Consider the following 20,482-nt stretch of genomic DNA (forward strand, 5'->3'; position numbering starts at 1 on the left):
GATTATATGCAATGGAAGCAGCATGCTATAGACAGAGCTAAGAGATCTAAGTGATTCCATAACCAACAGATTATGTCAAAGTTCTGCAGTCCTGCCACATCCAGATGCTTTGGTGGATACTTCAGCAACTAATGGAAGGAGCAGGCTCCAAAACAACCCCGTGCTCAATTATGGCAGAGTTCAGCATGCGAGTGAAAAGGACAAGGCTAAATGTTTGCAACCATTTTCAGCCAGAAGCAGCGAATGGATGATCCTTCTTAGTCGACCTCCTTTTGAAGTCCCTACCATCATAGATGTCAGTCACCAGCCAATTCAATTCACTCCACATGATATCAAAAAACAGCTGAGTGCACTGGACACAGGAAAGGCAATGAATCCCAACAACATAATGTTGATGAGCTGGGTTCCAGAACGAGACGCACCTCTAGCCAGGTTGTTCCTATACTTCTACCTCCTTCCCAAAATCCACAAACAGTACTGTCCCGGCAGACCCATTGTGTCAGCCTGCTCCTGCTTCACTGAACTTATTTCTTCCTATCTGGACTATCTTTTTCTCCGCTGTTCCAGTCTCTTCCCACCTATATCCGTGACTCTTCTGACGCCCTACGTCATTTTGACAATTTCCAGTTTCCTGGCCCCAACCCACTATGGATGTCCAATCTCTCTACACCTCCATCCCCCACCAGGACGGTTTGAGGGCTCTTTGCTTCTTCCTTGAACAGAGGCCCAACCAGTCCCCATCCACCACCACCCTCTTCCGCCTGGCTGAACTTGTTCTCACATTGAACAACTTCTCCTTCAACTCCACTCACTTCCTTCAAGTAAAAGGTGTTGCTGTGGGTACCCGCATGGGTCGTAGTTATGCATGTCTTTTTGTGGGATATGTCGAACATTCCTTGTTCCAGTCTGACTTAGGCCCCCTCCCCCAACTCTTTCTCCGGTACATTGATGACTGTATCGGTGCCGTTTCCTGCTCCCACCCCGAACTGGAAAACTTTATCAACTTTGCTTCCAATTTCCACCCTTCTCTCACCTTACATGGTCCATCTCCGACACTTCCCTTCCCTTCCTTGACTTCTCTGTCTCCATCTCTGGGGATAGGCTGTCTACTAATATCCATTATAAGCCTACCGACTCCCACAGCTACCTCGACTACACTTCTTGACACCCTGCCTCCTGTAAGGACTCCATTCCATCCTCCCAGTTTCTCCGTCTCCGATGCATCTGCTCTGATGATGCTACCTTCCATGACAGCGCTTCTGATATGTCTTCCTTTTTCCTCAACCGAGGATTCCCCCCCCCCCCCACCCCCGCACTGTGGTTGACAGGGCCCTCAACCATGACCGGCCCATTTCCCGCACCTCTATCCTCACACCTTCCCCTCCCTCCCAGAACCGCAACAGAGTTCCCCTAGTCCTCACTTTCCACCCCATCAGCCTCCATATCCAAAGGATCATCCTCCACCATTTCGCCACCACCAGCGTGATGCCACTACCAAACGCATCTTACCCTCCCTTTCTCTGTCAGCATTCCGAAGGGATCGTTCCCTCCGCGACACCCTGGTCCACTTCTCCATTACCCCCTTCCCATGGCACCTTCCCCTACAATAGCAGGAGGTGTAATACCTGCCCATTTACCTCCTCCCTCCTCACTATCCCAGGCCCCAAACACTCCTTTCTGGTGAAGCAGCGATTTACTTGTACTTCTTTCAATGTAGTATATTGTATTCGCTGCTCACAATGTGGTCTCCTCTACATTGGGGAGACCAAACGCAGACTGGGTGACCGCTTTGCGGAACACCTCCACTCAGTCCGAAAGCATGACCCCGAGCTTCCGGTTGCTTGCCATTTCAACACTCCCCCCTGCTCTCATGCTCACATCTCTGTCCTGGGATTGCTGCAGTGTTCCAGTGAACATCAACGCAAGCTCGAGGAACAACATCTCATTTACCAATTAGGCACACTACAGCCTGCCGGACTGAACATTCAGTTCAATAATTTCAGAGCTTGACGGGCCCCCCATTTTAGTTTTATTTTTAGTTCTTATTTTCTTCTTTTTTATATTTTTTTAGTTTATTTCATTTTATTTCATCTTAGTTTGTTCAGTTTGCTTACCCGCTGTTTTTTTTCATGTTTGTACTTGCGGCTGTTCAGTCTTCAGTCTGTTAACACCCTATCTGTACTAATGCTTTGTCTTTCAACACACTATTAACATATTGTTTGCCTTTGCTCCATGACCTTACGGTCAGTTATTCTCCGTGACCTTGTCCTATCTACACCTCCTTTGTTATTTCTTGCCCCATTGGGCACAGGGTGCCCGATGGAGGGCCGCCCCCGCTATCCCAACCACCCCCAGCACCCAACACGCCCCCCTTCCCCCCAACCGAGCACACTTGCCTCGCCAGGGCCTGACCGATTACCCCCGGTGAGGCAACCAAAACTTACTTTAAATCCCGGCTCCCTGTCTTCCTCTGTGGTCAGCTGGGCTCCCGTGGTGCTGACCTCAAGTGGGTGGAAGTCCCGCCTCGGAACAAAAATACGGATCGGATCCACAGGCGAGGCGGAAGTGGGTTCGCCATCGACTTTTCAGTCGGTGGCCAGCTCCCGTCCGCCCAACCAAAAATCCCAGCCGTGGTGCCAGTCTCACAGCTGGTGCTTACTTTAGTCAGATCAAATAATGTAACATCTTCAGGAAGGCTGACCCCTCTTCTTGAAGCGGCATAAGGGCCTCTATATTTTCAGCATCTGAAAGAAAAGCCTTTGAACTATTTCCTACATTGAAGCCATGTCCTTGGAAGTAGGTTCCTGGCAGTTACTTCTTCAATGACCTTTTCCCCGGTGACAGAGGTATTGCCTGGAGGGCTTTCTGCCCACCAGGTGTAATGGGATCTCTCTCCTTCCGCTCATCATTTCGATCAGGACCTTCAATGCTGCATTCCAGAATCTGGGTGCCCTCTCCAGACAGTGCAGCCATTTTTCAATTTCTGAAGTTTCCTCGATGTTTCCCTGCTGTCTGCAGTCAAAGTGCACCATTTCTTTAAGAGATGCTGGCTGCCTTTAAGTGACATCAGTGAAGCTCCATTTCCTGCCATCTCAAACAAACAGACATACAGCCAGTAAGCATTGCAGATATTGGTGGCTGCAAGGTAGACTCATAAATGAGTTGCAATCACGAATTTCAAGTAGCCTCTGCTTCTCATGTGAGCAGATATGTGCAGTGCCCCTGTGGACCTGTTTTCGAGGCCAATGGTTGAATGGTAATATGTCGCTCAGCTCATAACTTTACACCAATACGCCAGCTATTTGTTTTGTGAATATTAGCCAAGATATAACTTTGTGTCATGGCTACAAACCTATTAATTTGAATTTAAATGCTAAGTTTGGACAGCAAAATATCTAGCAAAGTTGGAACTGTGATAAGGACCAAAAGCCAACTAGACTACCATTTCAAATATTTCACTGCACACCATAACTTCCCTAACATAGCTGCCAAAGGAGCAGATTGTATCTGATGCAATTAGAGTAATTTTGAACAATGAATACTTCTGCAAAATTCCAAAATTCAGTTGAGCTCAGAAAACCAAAAACCCAAAAATATTTGCTTGTCCTTAAGTGATTCTCAAGAATGATTTAAACACACTCATCTATTGTTCTAAATGGACATATTCAGAACTCAATCTGCATATTTAAAGGAAGATGGTGCTGCCCTCTCACAGATGTCCCTGTCACCAACTGAAATGAGGTCATTAAAATTACAACCCACGGGAAGGCAGCGGGATTAGGAGGCAAATTGCTGGTTGCTGCCAGGCCGACAGGGTTAATCCGGGCCCTGCATATTAATCCAGAGTTTTGACTTGGATCTGACAAATTTTCTGAGTTTCCAATCTGACTTATCCTGCTCCAGGGAGACTGCAAACGGTTACCTCTCAGGTGATTCCCAGTTGGCCCCCATGTCTACTTTCTTTAGTTTTCCTCTACCCTTTTATGCTCCTTTTAATGCGTTCATATTCCTGTTCATGGGAAGCTGAGATTAAGACTGCACTTCCTTCCTTTAACATTGGTTTCCATTGTCATTAAAAAAGACTTTAACACTGCTCCCATATATGAAGAGGGCTTCTATCATTTCTTTTGCATATTTAATTATCTGGCAGATCATCTTACTCATCCAACCTCTCCCTGTCAATCACAGCCCTCTTGTCCCTAGCACTATAATGGGCATTGTTCCTCTGAACTTTCCTCATTTGCTTCTCATTAGCTCTGAATATTGGCCTCAATTTTGTGATTGGGGCAGGAAATAGGGTATGTGGGCTAAAATACGTATACTTAAAGCTCATTTTCTAATGGAAGACCCACCCTCTAACTTGAATAGGGAATAACCATTACCCTTTTCCACAAACTTATTTATTGTATCTAAGCTATATGATTTACTTTTCTGAAGATGGACAGAGCAGCCAAAGAACAGCAATAGCTGAGGTTTCTAGGCTGAGATGCTCCTTTGCTGCTGGAAGCTTCTCAGTGGGTTCGGCTATCATGGATCCAGAGAATAGCCATGGTTTCCTTCCTAACAGCCATCCATCTAGTGTTACTTCTCCTTTAAATAATGTGACTACTCTAGACTACTGTACAATGAAGGCATCCTGATTGCTTTCTGCATAAAGGACAAGGACATAATAATCACTCTGTAGTCAGCTGTCATTTGAATATTAATTGAGTGCAAATAGTTTCTCTTAATGAAGGCCATGCAGTTGGCATGAAGACCTTGATGCTCACAAAAGTATTTCTGTTTGCAGTAAAGGAAGCCATGCACGTCGTGATAGCAATGTGCCTTGTCCAGCTCTTTCTCCCCTTGTTCAACCCAAAAATAATAAAGCTGTTAACCCCTTGCAGTTTTCGTTGTTGTCAAATTCCCAATAACTGTACACTGCCTAATGTGTTAAATGTCTCCTGGGGTGCAGTAGCGTGATAACTTCATGCTGTGGTAATATTCACTTCTACAGGAAGAGCCATCCCAAATCCAGGTTGTATTGCAAATGAATGGGCAGCAGATGGCAGAACTCTGACAACTCACCTTGTGATGTGGTGGTGGTGAAAACAGGACTCCTGTTGGGTAATTACATGTGGACAAAAGACCTCAGGGATCAATGCATCTGCAATTATTGGCTCATCATAAATTTCTCTTCCTCATTTTAAACTGCAGTGTATTCCAATGCCCAAAGGAATGCCCATGCTCATCTCTTTGTAAATTACAACATCAAAGCAAAGCAGTAGCCAAGAATGAGATAAAGTACTGGAGGAGGAATAAAAACAAAAACCCTTTACAGCGAGTCAAACAAATATAGGGAGCCAAATACAGCAAAGCATAAAAGAAACTGTGTATACTTTTTTAAATTACTGAGTTAAAAAATTACCTTCTCCCTGTTAAAGGCACTGTATAAATGAAAGTTTCTGTCAGTCAAGCCCGTGTCCATTTTTTTGGGTGTGACTTGTGCTGTGGTTGTAGCCTTGCTTTTGAGAGTAACCATTTTTGCTATATTTGAATATTTGATGAGGCTGTCATACATGCTAGTAGTGCAGATTCAGGTTAATGTCCAAATTGCGTCCAGAAAATAATATGTCTCACAAAATTTACCCTCCAAATCCTATGTTTATCCTACTCCCTCCATCAAGACTTCTTGCACCATCTACTATAATTCATTCTTTCCTAAGAACTCAAAATTATGAAAATCTAATTTTCTCAGTCTTTATATTCTCCTTCAATCTTTACTGGCTCCTAATTTACCCTTTTTTTCCAGGCTCGCAAAATTTTGGTCTTAGCTGTTCGCTTCAGCTTCTTAATTTCTTCGGGAAATTTTATGCCTGTGCTATGAGAACAACTCGAGTGAGCTTTGGAAACAATTTCTGGTGCATGCAAAAGTTGTTTAATCAGAAACAGACAGAATGTCGACTGTGGCATCACATGGGGCTTGATCTTCACTCAGTATGCTTTACCTTTGCCAGATCATTCGTGATTTTCCTTGTGTTTTACACAAACCTTTCAGGTTTGAAAGCAAATCTCTAGAGCTCAAAGCAACAGTCATTTTTAATGTTTTTTTTAATGAATCACTGCTTCTAAGTAATAAATCTTGTGTTACTGCCTCCCTGCAGATACTGGTATTGTTGTGAAAATCATCCTTGTTGATCTTTTTCATCTCATGAATTTTGTCTGCATAAAGCACCTCTGAATGCACATTTGCAGCACAAATGTCAAGCAACATTTGTTCTGAATTTGCACTTATTCTAAATCAATTTGCAGATTTATAAAAGTCAACTAAATCATGTTGTGCTGTACTAAATTTGATTTGACCTGATGAAAACAGAATCACAGGTGCTTGATCTCTTACTTCCTCAGAATGGTGCACCCACCATTTCACAAACTCGGAAATCAAAAGAGAAGGCCTTAAGGAATTAAGGAATCAAAAAAAACAGAATACCTGGCATGCAGGGTCATCTTCACTCTGTCTATAAATGAAAAGCTATGAAAAGGTTCTGGGTTCAAGTCCCACTCCAGGGCTTGAACAAAAAAAATCAATGAGATGGCCAAGATAGAATCATAAGTTGAAACACCGGTTTAGCCCATGTTTCGCATAAGGCACTATCTTGGTGAAGGAGTTGAAACTTGTGCGAGGAACACTGCCTGGAGGATCATTAAGGGGCTGACTGCCACTTAAATTGCCTGTTAGCACTCATTAAGGAGGCTGCATGGCATTTTGATGACGAGCAATTGAACTAAAGCCCTATCCCAACAGCAGACAGTTGATTTGGAGTAAACTAATTGTTGTAGAGGATTTCGAGCACTATTTAAAGGTCTATCACCTTTTACGGTTTGCTTAAACTATAGTTTTGAATAGGACTTTTGAAACACGTCAGGAGACTTTCTGGGATACTTTGTCAAAACTTCATCAACTCTTGATCAGCATTTGTTCTGAATATTCTCTGAGGAGTTAACCTAAGAAGGATATGTATTATGCTATTCTCTTATTGAACACCTTATAGGAGTCACGAGGAGAATAGGATTGCTTGGTTGTTGGTTAGGCGTCCCCCTTGGTCTTCAGGAATAGGAGGACATGAGGCCAGGCAGAGTAGCACCAGTCGCTGCGAGAAAGGGATATTAAGAGTTACGTGGTCTCCTTCTTCACCCTGCATCCCACCTCCCCCTGCAGGTATAGGAGATCCGTTCTCCTCTGGTCCTCCTCCACTATGACCTCCAGAGCTGCATCAGAGAATTTGTGCACCCTCTCCATCCTGAAACCTGCCACTTTGTGATCGTCAGCCCTTTCCACACCTTCAGTGGAAGTGGGTGCATGGATCCCACTTTTACTGCTCCACAAAAATTATGTCTAATCAGTGCTGGAGTGCAAAACCTGCAGGTGTCCATTTTATCTCCTCCAACGAAGTTCAAATTACGGTAATCAGCAATTAGATCCAAAATTGCATGTTGAAACCAGGTGTGTTTTATTAGCACAGCATCCATTTAGTGCCGGTTTTCACGCCTTGGTCAAAGTAACCCCCAAGTTCTGTCTTGTGGAATGGTGAGATCAGTTGGGCAATTCTTGACTGTAACATATCCAAGAGCTGTGACTTCCCAGGGATCATGGAAAATGTAGGAAGAGAAAACAGAAATATAAACATTTATTTCTGAGAGAAGGAAAGAATGTCCTGTCGCTTCTGTGCCAGTGGATTTTGCATTTATCCTGATTAAAAAAGTCTACTTGCCTCTTCCCAGGGCTCCGGGAATCTTGGCCCAGATCCTCGGACCATTTGTTCTCTCTTCCAGCTGGGTTTTTCCCCTGGTTGGATTCATCCTGGATGCTTGCAGTCTGGGGAGCTGGCATTTCGGGTTCCTCTGCAGGCACCCAGTTGGTGTTGATGGACAAAAAGAGCCCTAAAATTCAATAAAACCCTTCCACAGCCCTCTGAGTGTGCCTCCATTAGGCCACACGGTCACTACCTGCATAACAGACAGCAATGGCGAGAATTATGAGCTTTCAGACCTTGGGACATCCCAAGACACTTTCCAGCCAATTAAGTACTTTTTGAAGCTCAGTTGTAATGTAGAAAAGGCAACAGCCAATCTGCACATAGCAAGGTCTGACAAACCACAATGGGTGAGGGATAAATATTGGACAGAACTTTCCTGCTCTTCAACGACTAGTGCCATGAGAGATTTTTCATGTCCTCATGTGAGGGCGGGTGGGTTCTTGGTTATATTTCTAATAAGTAGAATATTATAGTTTAGGACTATGATGAGGAGAAATTTCTTCACTCAAAGGATTATAAATCTTTAGAATTCTCTACTCCAAAGGGTTGTGGATGCTCCATCATTGAATATATTTAAGGCTAAGATAGTTTGGTCTCAGGGAATCAAGGGAGCGGGCAGTAAAGTGGGGTTGAGGCTGAGGACCAGCCATGATCGTATTAAATGGTGGAGCAGGCTCGAGGAGCCGTATGGTGTACTTCTGCTCCTATTTCTTAGGTTCACACAAGTAGACCTTTAATCAGGATCAGCACAAAATACAGTATACTGAACAATCAGGCAGAACAGCATTAATACTTGGGCTGAAGCTTTACATTGATGTGATTTCCTGGAAAATGACATCTGAAGCAGCAGGATTAGGTACGGACTTATCTTAAACCCATTTATACTGGCAGCCTTCTTATTTTATTATAAAACTGAAGTTCTAGTCCCTTCTCTGCACGTTAATACCAAATATCACTTATGTGGATGTTGACAAACTCTGGCACACTTAATTCAACAATATTTATATATCCATATCAGCATTTAAGGCTTTTTTATATTACCACTTTTGTTGACAGGATATTGTTCTCATGAATTTTCCCAATAGAAATGTATTTTCCAATGCTGATAATTCCAGCAGTTTATGGAAAATGCATCGATTGAAGAACTGATTTCCTTACAACTGATTTTATAAGCTCCCACACCATGTGTGTTTCAAGATCATTCATGACTTTTCTCCCATTTAAAAAGGGTATTCCAAAGTTTGTGTTAATACATTGAGAAAAAAAAATCACAGGGAAGTTTCATTTATGTAAATTATGAACAACAGTAGTTCCACCACAGTCCCTGTGGAACACCACTTCTCATCTTTTGCCAGTCTGAATAACTACCCTTAACCGCTACTCTTTTTTAATTTTCTGGCCAGCTTGAAATTGCCACACAGTCCTACTGTTTCAAAGCCTTCTTCATTGAATAAACAGTAGAAAACTCTCTGACTTTCAGCCTCCTCACTTCTCTTAAACCTGACCCTTTTATGCTCAGTTGGCCAACCCAGTTGAATTGCCTTTTCAAGGTGATGTTCTTAAAGGCCCCATACCCTTCCTCCAAAAAGTGAGGTTTCTTAAAGGGCCATGCCAATACTTGGGGATCAAGGTACTCATCAGTCTGCAGTTGATATACCAGCCCTCAATCACCTACACAATCCATTTTGTTGCTTATTCCCTCACACCACATACTCTGAATTTAGTCATTTCAGTAAGTGGTACCTTACTGAAAGCCTTTTGAAAATCTAAGGACATAAAAAAACAACAAATTACATGAATATCACATCTTTAATGCAGTGAAATATCCTTCGGTGCTTCACAGGAGCATTATCAAACAACATTTGACACCAAGCCACACAAGGACTGCAAGCACAAGAGTGATGGGTGAATCAAACTGGGTGCGAGTTAGGATACAGACAGCAGAGTTTTGGATGAGCTCAAGTCTTCAGAGGGTGCAAGATTGGAAGCTGGCAGGACGGCTTTAGAATAGGTGAGGTAACAAAGGCATGGATGAGCGTTTCAGCAGCAGATGGGTGGAGGCTGGGGCAGATATGGGCAGTGTTAAGGAGAAGGAAGTAGTGAGTCTCGGTGATGGAGAGAATAGGGGACAAGCTCAGCTCAGGGTCACATAGGACACACAGTTCCAAACAGTCTGGTTCATCCTCAACCAGTGGCCAAGGAGAGTGCTGGAGATAATGTCTAAGGAACAGAGTTTATAGTGAAGACGGAAGACTATAGTTTCGGTCATCCCAATATTTAATTGGAGGAAATTTCGGCTCATCCAATACTGGATGTCAGAGAAGCAGCATGGCAAATCAGAGGAGTGTAGGGATCAAGAGAGGTGGTGGTGAGGTTGAGTTAGGTGCTGTCAATGTACATGTGGAAACCGACGTGTTTTCAGAGGGACAGCATCACATAGTATGTGTAGCACTGAAACAGGTCATTAGGCCCAACTCGTCCCTTGCCGGCATTTATATTCCACTCGATTCTCCTCCCATTGTTCCTCATCTATCAGCAGAACCTTCTATTTACTTCTCCCTCACATGCTCATCTAGCTTCCCCTTAAATGCATCTACACTGTTCGCTTCAGCTACTACCTGTGTTAGCGAGTTCCACTTTCTTACCAATCGCTGGTGAAAGAAATTTCTTAGAGTTCCCATTTTATTTCTTGCTGACTAACTTATATGGATGGCCTCTAGTTTTGCTCTTCCTCACAAATCAAAACATTCTCTCTCTGCTTACTCTATCAAAACGTTTCATAATTTTAAAGTCCTCGATTTGGTCACCCCCAGTCTTCTGTTTTAAAAGAGAAAAGAGGCCTCGCCTATTCATCCTTTCCTGATAGTTCGAAACTTGTATTTTTGGTGATATGCTTATAAATCTTTTTTTTGCACCATCACCAGTGCCTCTGTATCCTTTTTATAATTTGGCAACTAGAACTATACACAGTACTCTCAAGTGTGGTCTAATGGCTTGATACAATTTTCAATTTTGTCTCTCTCGAAATAAAGCCCAGTGCTTGGATTGCTTTTTTAAGTGGCTTTATTAATCTGTGTTGCTATTTTCACAATTTGTATATTTGTACTCTTAAATCCCTTTACTCCTCTACCCCATTTTGATTCTTCTTTTCCAACTAATATGTGACTTCCTTATTTTTCTTACCAAAATGTAATGTCGCACACTTGGGTTTGTTGAAATTCATTTGCCAATTATCTGCCCATTTTGCAAGTTTATTAATGTCTTCTTGAAGTTGGTTGTAGTCATCCTCAATATTGATTACTAACCACCCCCCCCCCTCACCGCGCCCGCCCCCGCCCCCTCAACAATCTGGTATCATCAACAAATTTTAAAATTGCGTTTTTGATTCTGAAATCAAAATCATTCATGAAAGTTATGAACAACAGTGGTTGCAACACTGATCCTTATGGGACCCCACTTCCCACCTTTTGCCGCTCTGAATAGGTATCCTTTACCCTTGCTCTCTGCATTTTTGTCTTGCAGCCAGCCAGTTATACATTCTGCTACTTTTCCCCTGATACTGTATGCTCTGACCTTATTCATTTGTCCATTATGTGGCACCTTTTGGAAATAGAAATAAATTATATTTACTGCATTACCCTTGTTTCACTCTCTGCCACTTTAAAGAATTCAAACAAAATTCAAACAAAACTTTCCTTTTTGAAATCCAAACAGGAGGGAGCCAAGGATAGATCTTTGGGGTCTCCAGAGGTAACCGTGCGAAGACATTGCAGGAGATTCTTTGACTTTGAATGGATAGGTAGGAATGTAACCAGGCAAGGGCAGCCCTGCTCAGCTGGATAATGGAGGATAGGATTGGAAGAGGATGGTGTGGTCAACTTGTCAAAGGCTGAAGACAGTTCAAGAAGGATGAGGAGGGATCGTTTACCATGGTCAGTCACATAGGATTTAATTTGTGACTTTGAGAAGGGCCTTTTCAGTGCTGTGCCATGGGCGGATATCTGATTGGAGGGCTTCAAAATTGCATTGTGGGGAAAATAGTCATAACTTTTGGGGAGGCAACAACCCATTCAAGGACTTGATAGGAAAGGAAGGCTGGAGATGAGCAGGAGTTTGCAGTATCAGAGGGGTCAAGGATTATTTTCCAGGAGGGGTGATGATGGCAGATTTGAAGTAGGGGGGACTGGACTGTAACTGAGGAAAGGGAAGCATTAAGAATATCAGCTAACATGGGGGTCAGGAAGGGAAGTTGCATGGTCTGTAGTTTGATGGAAATAAGGTCAAGGTAGAGGAGGTGGGTCTCATGAACATGATGAGCTCAGAGAGGGCAGGAGGGAAGGGCGAGTCTAGGGGGGAATTCAAGGCAGCTGAACAAATGGTCTCAATCTTAGTGACTGTTACGACCAAGTTAGCAATGTCCAGGGGTCTTTTACTATCTTTACCTGGCCTTATTGTAATAGGGTTTAATTTTTAAACACACGGTGTTTTGAGCTCCCCTTTGTCTGAATTCTTGTTCACAGTTTCCAATTATAAGGCAAAGAACTGAGCACAAACAGGCTTTCTCTGGTTTAAAGCAGAAAGATGAAATTTATTAAACCTTAAACTTAAACTCTAATACGGTTCACGCTTACGGATATACGGCGTGCTCACGCTAGCATGCACACACGATATAAACATGCAAAAATAGGGACAGAAAAGGGCAGAAGAAAAGATAAGTAGAACAGGTTGAGGCAATATCATGTTACTATTTCTTGAGCTTGTTGTAGTCCTTGATTGAAGATATGGTCTTGTGTTTCGTTGGGGCCCAATATTAGTCTTAACCCTTGTTCACATAGGAAATCTTTCTCTCTTTTAGTTTCACATGTTTTCACAAGATTCAGTTCCTGGGGAAGAGATGAAGGCAGGCAGACAGGAAAGGAGATGTTCTCGGTTCCAGGAGAGGTCTTTACTCCATGATCACACGACATTCTTTCCCTGGCAAATCCTTTGTTGGGAGTTCAAAAACTCTGCAACAGCCAGTCAGTCATGTGACCAAAACTGGTCTGACCACTTCTGTGAATTGGAGGAACAGGGACTGGCTCCCTTTGTTTCCACATTGTCTGGTACTATGCAAATGTCCTTCCAGTCAGAGATTGCAATTTTTAAAGTTTTAATGTTCATGTGGCGAAATAATGTGTGCCTCAGTCTTAGCAGGTGAAGTTTGCCTGACAGCGACAATGCATCCATGAGTTCCTCGCACTTGTTGAAGGTGAGGGTGTATGCTAGAGGGTTTTAAGAAGAGGGTTTGTAGTGCAGAGGAGAAGCTGGGGTTATCTTTGTTTTCTAGGATCATCCTAGAGCAGCGAGCAGCTTTGGTAGACGAGAGCAGTACCCGTAATGCTTTATGTGGTGCAGCCAGATCTGGCAATGAATGGCTAAACCAGTTGTCCGCCATAAAGGTTCCAGTCTGCATCTCTTTGACTTGAGAATAGAGATGAGGGATGAGGTAAGGGCGTGAGTTTGATGTCATTATGAATGGAGGGCTAAAGGTTAGATAGTTGGGAACTTGAAAGTGTTGTTTAGAGTTTTGCAGCACAGAATCAGGCCCTTTGGCCCATCATGTCCATGCTGGCCATCAAGCACCTAACTATTCTAATCCCATTTTCCAGCACTTGGCCCATAGCCTTGTATGCTCTGGCATTTCAAATGCTCATCTATTTACTTCTTAAATGTTGTGAGGGTTCCTGCCCCTACCACCCCTTCAGGCAGTGTGTTCCAGATTCCAACCACCCTCTGGGTGAAAAAAAAAATCCTCAAATCCCCTCTGAACCTCCTGCCCCTTACCTTAAATCTTAGCCCCCTGGTTATTGACACCTCCGTTAAGGGAAAAAGTTTCTTCCTATCTACCCTATCTATGCCCCTCATAATTTTGTATACCTCAATCAGGTCTCCCCTCAGCCTTCTCTGCTCTAAGGAAAGCAACCCTAGCCTATCCAGTCTCTCTTCATAGCTGAAATGCTCCAGCCCAGGCAACATCCTGGTGAATCTCCTCTGCACCCTCTCCAGTGCAATCACATCCTTCCTATAGTGTGGTGACCAGAACTGTACACAGTACTCCAGCTGTGGCCTAACTAGCGTTTTATACAGCTCCATCCTAACCTCCCTGCTCTTATCTTCTGTGCCTCGGCTAATAAAGGCAAATATCCCATATGCCTTCCCAACCACCTTATCTATCTGTGCTGCTGCTTTCAATGATATATGGACAAGTACACCAAGGTCCCTCTGACCCTTTGCACTTCCTTGTAAGTGACCTGGGGCTTTTATTTCAGGGACGGACATAGAAGGAAGTAGGGATAGGAAGGGGAAGGGAGATGTAAGCGGAGAAAGATACAAGGAAGTGATCAGAGATAGACTTGCCTTGGAATAACACAATGGGAACAGAAAGATCTTGAGATGATATGGTCGAGAGGGTGCCCATGAAAATAGGTAGGTGAAATTAGAGGAGAGCTAGAGGGCAGTGAACTCAGAGAAGAGGGGCATGATGAGCTGAGTTAGAGGTTCTAATCAGCAAGGATGAGAAGTCACTCAGTGAAGAAGCTGAGGGAGGAAAGCATTGAAGGTATCTAAGTGAGAAATTTGTCATGGTACTTGTGCGGGGCAGTAGAAAACAAGGATTTGAAAGGAGAGGCAAGGAAGGGAACAAGGTGAGATCATAGAATGGTACAGCACAAAAGGAGGCTATTTGACCATCATGTCCATGCCATCTCTCTGCAACAGCAACTTTACCTAGTCCCACTCCTCTGACTTTCCCCGTAGCATTGCAAATTTTTTCTCTTCAGATAATTATCCAGTTCTCTTTTGAAGGCCTCGATTGAATCTGCCTCCACCACACACTCAAGCAGTACATTCCAGATCCACTCGCTGTGTAAAAAAGTTTTTCCTCATGTTGCTGTTGCTTCTTTTGCCAATCATCTTAAATCGGTATCCTCTGGTTCTGGATCCCTCAGCCAATGGGAACCCTATTTCTCCCTATCTACTCTGTCCATCCCTCATGATTTTGAACACAATTGAATTTAAATAAATAGATGCTTAAAGGAGAAAAAGTGCCAGGGGTGCAGAGGACACATCAAGGTGTGATTGGATACCCTCCAATGTGTTGTGTAGCACGATTAGTGTGGCAAATTGGACAGATTCAGAACAGATCTAGCAGCTCAAAACTGGGCATCAGTGACGCACTGTGGGCCATCAGCAGAAGAATTGTATTTAAGCACAATCTGTGACCTCATGGCACAGTATATCTCTCATTCTACCATTACTATCAAGCTAGGGAATCAACCATGGTTCAATGAGGAGTGCAGGAGAGCTTGTCAGTGGCAGCAGCAGGCATACCTAAAAATGAGGTGCCAATCTGGTGAAGCTACAACACAGGACTAAATGCATACTAAAGCGGAAGCAGCATGTGACAGACAGAGCACAGCAATTCCACAACCAGTAGATCAGATCAAACCTCTGCAGACCTGCCACATCCAGTTGTAAATGCCGGTGGACAATCAAACAACCAACTGGAGGAGGAAGCTCCACAACATCCCCATGCTCAATGACGGGGGAGCCCAGCACATCAATGCAAAAGACAAGGCTGAAGCATTTGCATCTTCAGCCAGAAGTGCTGAGTGAATGATCCATCGCAGCCTCCTCCTGAGGTGCCCAGCATCACAGATGCTAGTCTTTAGCCAATTTGATTCACTCATCAAGAAAAGGATGAACATACGAGATAAAGCAAAGGCTACGAGCCCTGACAACATCCCGGGTGAAGTACTGAAAACTTGTGCTCCAGAACTAGCGGTGCCCCTAGCCAAGCTGTTTCAATACACTGGCATCTACTCGACAATGTGGTAAATTGCCCAGCTATGTCCTGTCCATAAGAAACAGGACAAATCCAATCCGGCCACTTACAGCCCCAACAGTCTACTCTCAATCATCAGCAAAGTGATAGAACGAGTTGACAGTGCTATCAAGCGGCACATACTCACCAATATCCTGCTCAACAATGCTCAGTTTGAGTTCTGCCACTCAGCTCCAGACCTCATTACACGTTGGTCAAAACATGGACAAAAGAGCTGAATTCCAGAGGTGAGGTGAGTGTGACTTCCCTTGACATTATGGCAGCATTTGATCGAGTGTAGCATCAAGTTGCTGTCGCAAAATTGAAGCCAATGTGGATCGGGGGGGGAACTCTTCACTGGTTGGAGTCATACCTAGCAGGTGGTTATTGGAGGCCAATCATCCCAGCCCAGGAAATGGTTGCAGCAGTTCCTCAGGTTGGTGTCATAGGTCCAACCATCTTCAGCTGCTTCATCAATGACCTTCCCTCCATCATAAGGTCAGAAATGGAGATGTTCGTTATGATTGCACAGTGTTCAGTACTATTCTCAACTTTCAGATAATGAAGCAGTCCAAGCCTACATGCAGCAAGACCTGGACAACATTCAGGTGTGGGCTGATAAGTGGTAAGTAACATTCGTACCGCACAAGTGCCAGGCAATGACCATCTCCTACAAGAGAGAATCTAACCAACTCCCCTTGACATTCAACAGGATTACCATTACTGAATTCCCCACTATCAACTCCCTGGAGGTTACCATTGACCAGAACCTTAACTGGACAATCATATAAATACTGTGGATACAAAAGCAGGTCAGAGGCTGAAACTTCTGTCGTGAGAAAGCCTATCTACCATCTATAAGGCACAAGTCAGGAGTGTGAACATACGAATTAGGAGGAGTAGGCTACTTGGCTCCGTGAGCCTACCCCCCCCCCCCATCCAATAAGACCATGGCTGATCTGATTGTAACCTCAACTCCACTTTCCCACCTACCCCCGATAACCTTTCGCCCCCTTGCTCATCAAGAATCTATCTACCTCTGCCTGGAAAATATTTAAAGACTCTGCTTCCACTGCCTTTTGAGGAAGAGAGTTCCAAAGACTCACGACCCTCTAAGAGAAAAACTTTCTCCTCATCTCTGTCTTAAATGGGTAACCCCTTATTTTTAAATAGTGACCCCTCGTTCCAGATTGTCCGACAAGGGAAAACATCCTTCAGTGATGGAATAGTAATGGATGAGTGCAGCTCCAACAATATTCAAGGAGCTCAACACCATCCAGGACAAAGCAACCAGCTTGATCAGCACCCCATCCGTCACCTTAAATATTTAATCCTTTCACCATTGGCACACAGTGGCAGCAGTGTGTACCATCTACAAGAACTGCAGCAACTCGCCAAGCCTCCTTCGACAGTACCTTCCAAACTCACGACCTGTACCAGCTGGAAGGCCAAGGGCTGCAGACAATTGGAAACATCACCACTTCCAAGTTCCCCTCCAAGCCACACACCATCCTGGCTTGGAACTAATCACCATTCCTTCACTGTCGCTGCGTCAACAACCTGGAATTCCCTTCCTAACAGCACTGTGGGTCTGCCACAAGGACTGCAGCAGTTCAGGAAGGCGGCTCAGCAAGACTTTCTCATGAACAATTGGGGATCGATAATGAATGCTGATGCTCACATCTCATGAACAAATAAAAATAGTGTAGTGGTGCAGTGCACTCTTGATAGCAGAAAAGTCCAGGAATTGGAATGCCAAATTTGAACAAAGTTGCAGGGCTCAGTGATGAAAACAAAGAACAGGCATGGTCAGGTGATAGGCAGTGGACCTGGGTAACTTAAAAATTGCAGCATAACCTTGTAGTTTGGTTTAAAATGCACCTCTATTAGAGCCAGTAGAACTTAAACAGTGGACTAGAGGAGACGAGGGGAGAAAGGGCAAAGAAAGGGAACAGATGGCTCAGGATAGAGTTGCAGAACAAAGGAGTTCCCCAGGGCTATCTTGAAGATAAATCCACTCCAGATGAAATTTGTTACAATCATATATAGTAGTGCATTGAAGGCTTTAAAAACATTGTAGTAAGTTAATTAAGTAGCTCAGACAAGATTTTTTATTAATGTGTCTTATTAACTTGAAAAATTGCTTTGCAAATTGCAGAAACTAATGCAGAAAAATAAAATAATGGACTCAAAACAACATCAAAATATCCTTGGCTGTGCATTGGAATATTTATTTTTATTTCTATATGTAATTTTACAATGGTTTAACATTAGTGAATTTGTTTAACATTAGTGAATTTGTACATTTTGCTTGTGATTGCTGCATCAGCATATATTGACTTTCCTCAACTCATTTTAGTGAAAAAGCAGAAAATTTCAGTGGGAGAAAGAGACAAATAATCACAGAGTTCAACATTCATTCAGCAATATTGAGAATTACACTGACATCCAGTAGTACCATGTAAATAACCTGAAGTTAATTGTAAATAATTGACTGTTGACAGCACTACACAGGAGTGGTAGTTTGTGTGGTGTCAACATTGGCTGAATGGTAGCAAGTGTGCCTCTCAGACAGAGGGTTATGAGTTCAAGACCCACTCTAGGACTTCAGCATATAATCCAATCTGATGCTTCAGTGTAGTACTAAAGTTTGAAGTGCTGTCTTTTAGATGAGACACTAAAATGTAACCTTGTCTGCCCTCTCAAGTTATTGTAAAGCAGACATTAGCACTACAGGTGTCTAGCCAATATCTATCCCTCAAACAACATCACTAAAACAGATTATTTGGTCATTAATCTCATTGCTGTTTGTGGGACCTTGCTGAGTGCAAACTGGCTGGAATGTTTACTTACATTATACCAGTTACTACACTTCAAAAGTATTTAATTGGCTTTGAACTGCATTGGAGCATTGAGGCTATGAACACACCACTATTGAAATGCAAGGACTCTGTTTCCTTACAATATAATAGTTCAGAGCTTCATTTGTAGTAGATTAGTAAAAATATACACTTTCTTTTAGATATTTCACCATAACATCAGCAAGTACTGTAACTGTACAAGACATTTACTGTTCATTTAATAATGTAATGACAACTATGATAACTGTGAAGAACTGATCTATGAAACATGTATCCAAACTTGATTAAAAAAAGGGAATAAAAAATTGTCACGTAATTCACTATCTCTACAGGTTACAAATGAACAAGTAGCCCCCGATTGCAGACTTGGAAAAAAAGAAGGAAAACCATTTTCTGGTGTAACTGCATGCATGGACTTCTGTGCCCACGCGCACAAAGATCAGCACAATATGTACAATGGTTGTACTGTGGTATGTAAACTAACATTTTGTGTGAAATCAATTTTTATTCAATTTATTGCCTCAGACAGAACCTTGAACTCCATATTTTCAAAACAATGTTCAAATCTGTGATATATTCAAAAACTTTTTTTTCATTTATTTCCACACTTTTAGTCAGATCAAATAACTGTCAACGGGGGAACTTAGTGGTGCAACAGGTTAAACAGAGGCCTTTCATCTCTTGGACCCAACAAATCAAGCTGAGATCAATGGAGTCAAATCTATCTGTTGGCTGTTAAGGCTTTTAATGTGAAATAAGATTGAGCAATTCAGCTTGCTTCTGATGACCTTGAGGCTTCAGCACAAATTTTTTCTGAATTTAACAGTAACTGGAAATCTAACAGAGAGGCACTGGTTAACAATGAGGAATGATAGCCATTTTTTCCACTCCTCGGCTAAGATTCTTAAGGTTAATCAAAGAAATATCACATTATTACTTCAGCTGAAGCTGAGACTTTCTTAGTCTCTTTGGCTCTGAAGTACCATTGAGACTTTGAGGGCACTCTGAAAACAGGGATTTAAATCACTCAATTCCAGAAGCATTAACCACCATTTTCATTGCATATCATGATAGTGTGACATGTGTCACAAACTAACAATTTAGCACACAGTTATGTTTTTGCAGCACTGTTGATAATTTCATGAAAAGAAATTACACCATAAACGATATCATTGGAGCATGTATGTTTACAAAGTGTTACTGCTGCCTAACAGATTTAGAAAGATGACAATTCCCTTCAAAAGAACAGATTTAAAAGTGAGGTTTGAAAATACAGGTGCAAGCACTGCATGTAAGCGATGACTGATTTATCACTTTTCTCACAGGATGTGTTAAAATGATGTTATATGATGCACAATTTCACAACTGCGATTTATGATGCAACACTGCCACAGGTTGGCAAGGAACTGTACTGCACAGATTTTCATTCTTGTTGGAGAGGTTATATCCCTTAAAAGAGAAGAAATATTCAGAATTTCGTTTAACAGAAAATACTGGAAATATTCAGCAGTTTAGATAAAACCTTTGGAGAGAGAAACAGAGTTAGAAGTTTCAGGTCAAAGACCCATCGACCCTGTATGGGGCAGTGGTTGGGTCATGGCCGATGGGAAACCCAGAAATGAGGCAACTCAGAAACTTAGCAGGACCTCATTTTTTTTAAAGTCTGCATTTCCCGGCCTACAGCTGTCCAGGAAGGCACCTAAGCCAGGGAGCGGAGAGGAGAGAGAGAGAGAGAGAGAACGCAAAGGCTAGGTTACAGGGTGGAGGAAAGATATAAAAGGTTGGGGGAAGGGGATTGGCGCAGGGGAAAATTCAAGACCTTGGGCAGATCAGAAAGGCTGGGGTGAGGGGTGTTGGAATCAAAGGTTGGGGAAGACCAAAGGCCAGGGACAGGAAGTCAGTGTGAGATTAAAGGCTGGGGGGTGGGGCAGTGGGCTGATCAAAGTTGGGGTGTGTGGGGGAAG

At 43.0% G+C, this 20,482-nt stretch overlaps 1 protein-coding gene across 6 annotated transcripts in view; it reads left to right on the forward strand.

The window, feature by feature from the left end:
- The window catches only part of LOC137357103 (methylcytosine dioxygenase tet3-like), a 423,938-nt gene that overhangs the window by 390,740 nt on the left and 12,716 nt on the right, over window positions 1-20,482 (forward strand). For all 6 annotated transcript variants that reach the window (XM_068023133.1, XM_068023137.1, XM_068023136.1 and 3 more), the window contains one exon: window positions 18,851-18,988. In XM_068023133.1, the coding sequence (XP_067879234.1) occupies window positions 18,851-18,988 (138 nt within the window). The remainder of the gene's footprint in view (window positions 1-18,850; window positions 18,989-20,482) is intronic.

The sequence above is a fragment of the Heterodontus francisci genome, chromosome 47 (genome assembly GCF_036365525.1).
Source record: "Heterodontus francisci isolate sHetFra1 chromosome 47, sHetFra1.hap1, whole genome shotgun sequence".
NCBI classification, from domain to species: domain Eukaryota; kingdom Metazoa; phylum Chordata; class Chondrichthyes; order Heterodontiformes; family Heterodontidae; genus Heterodontus; species Heterodontus francisci.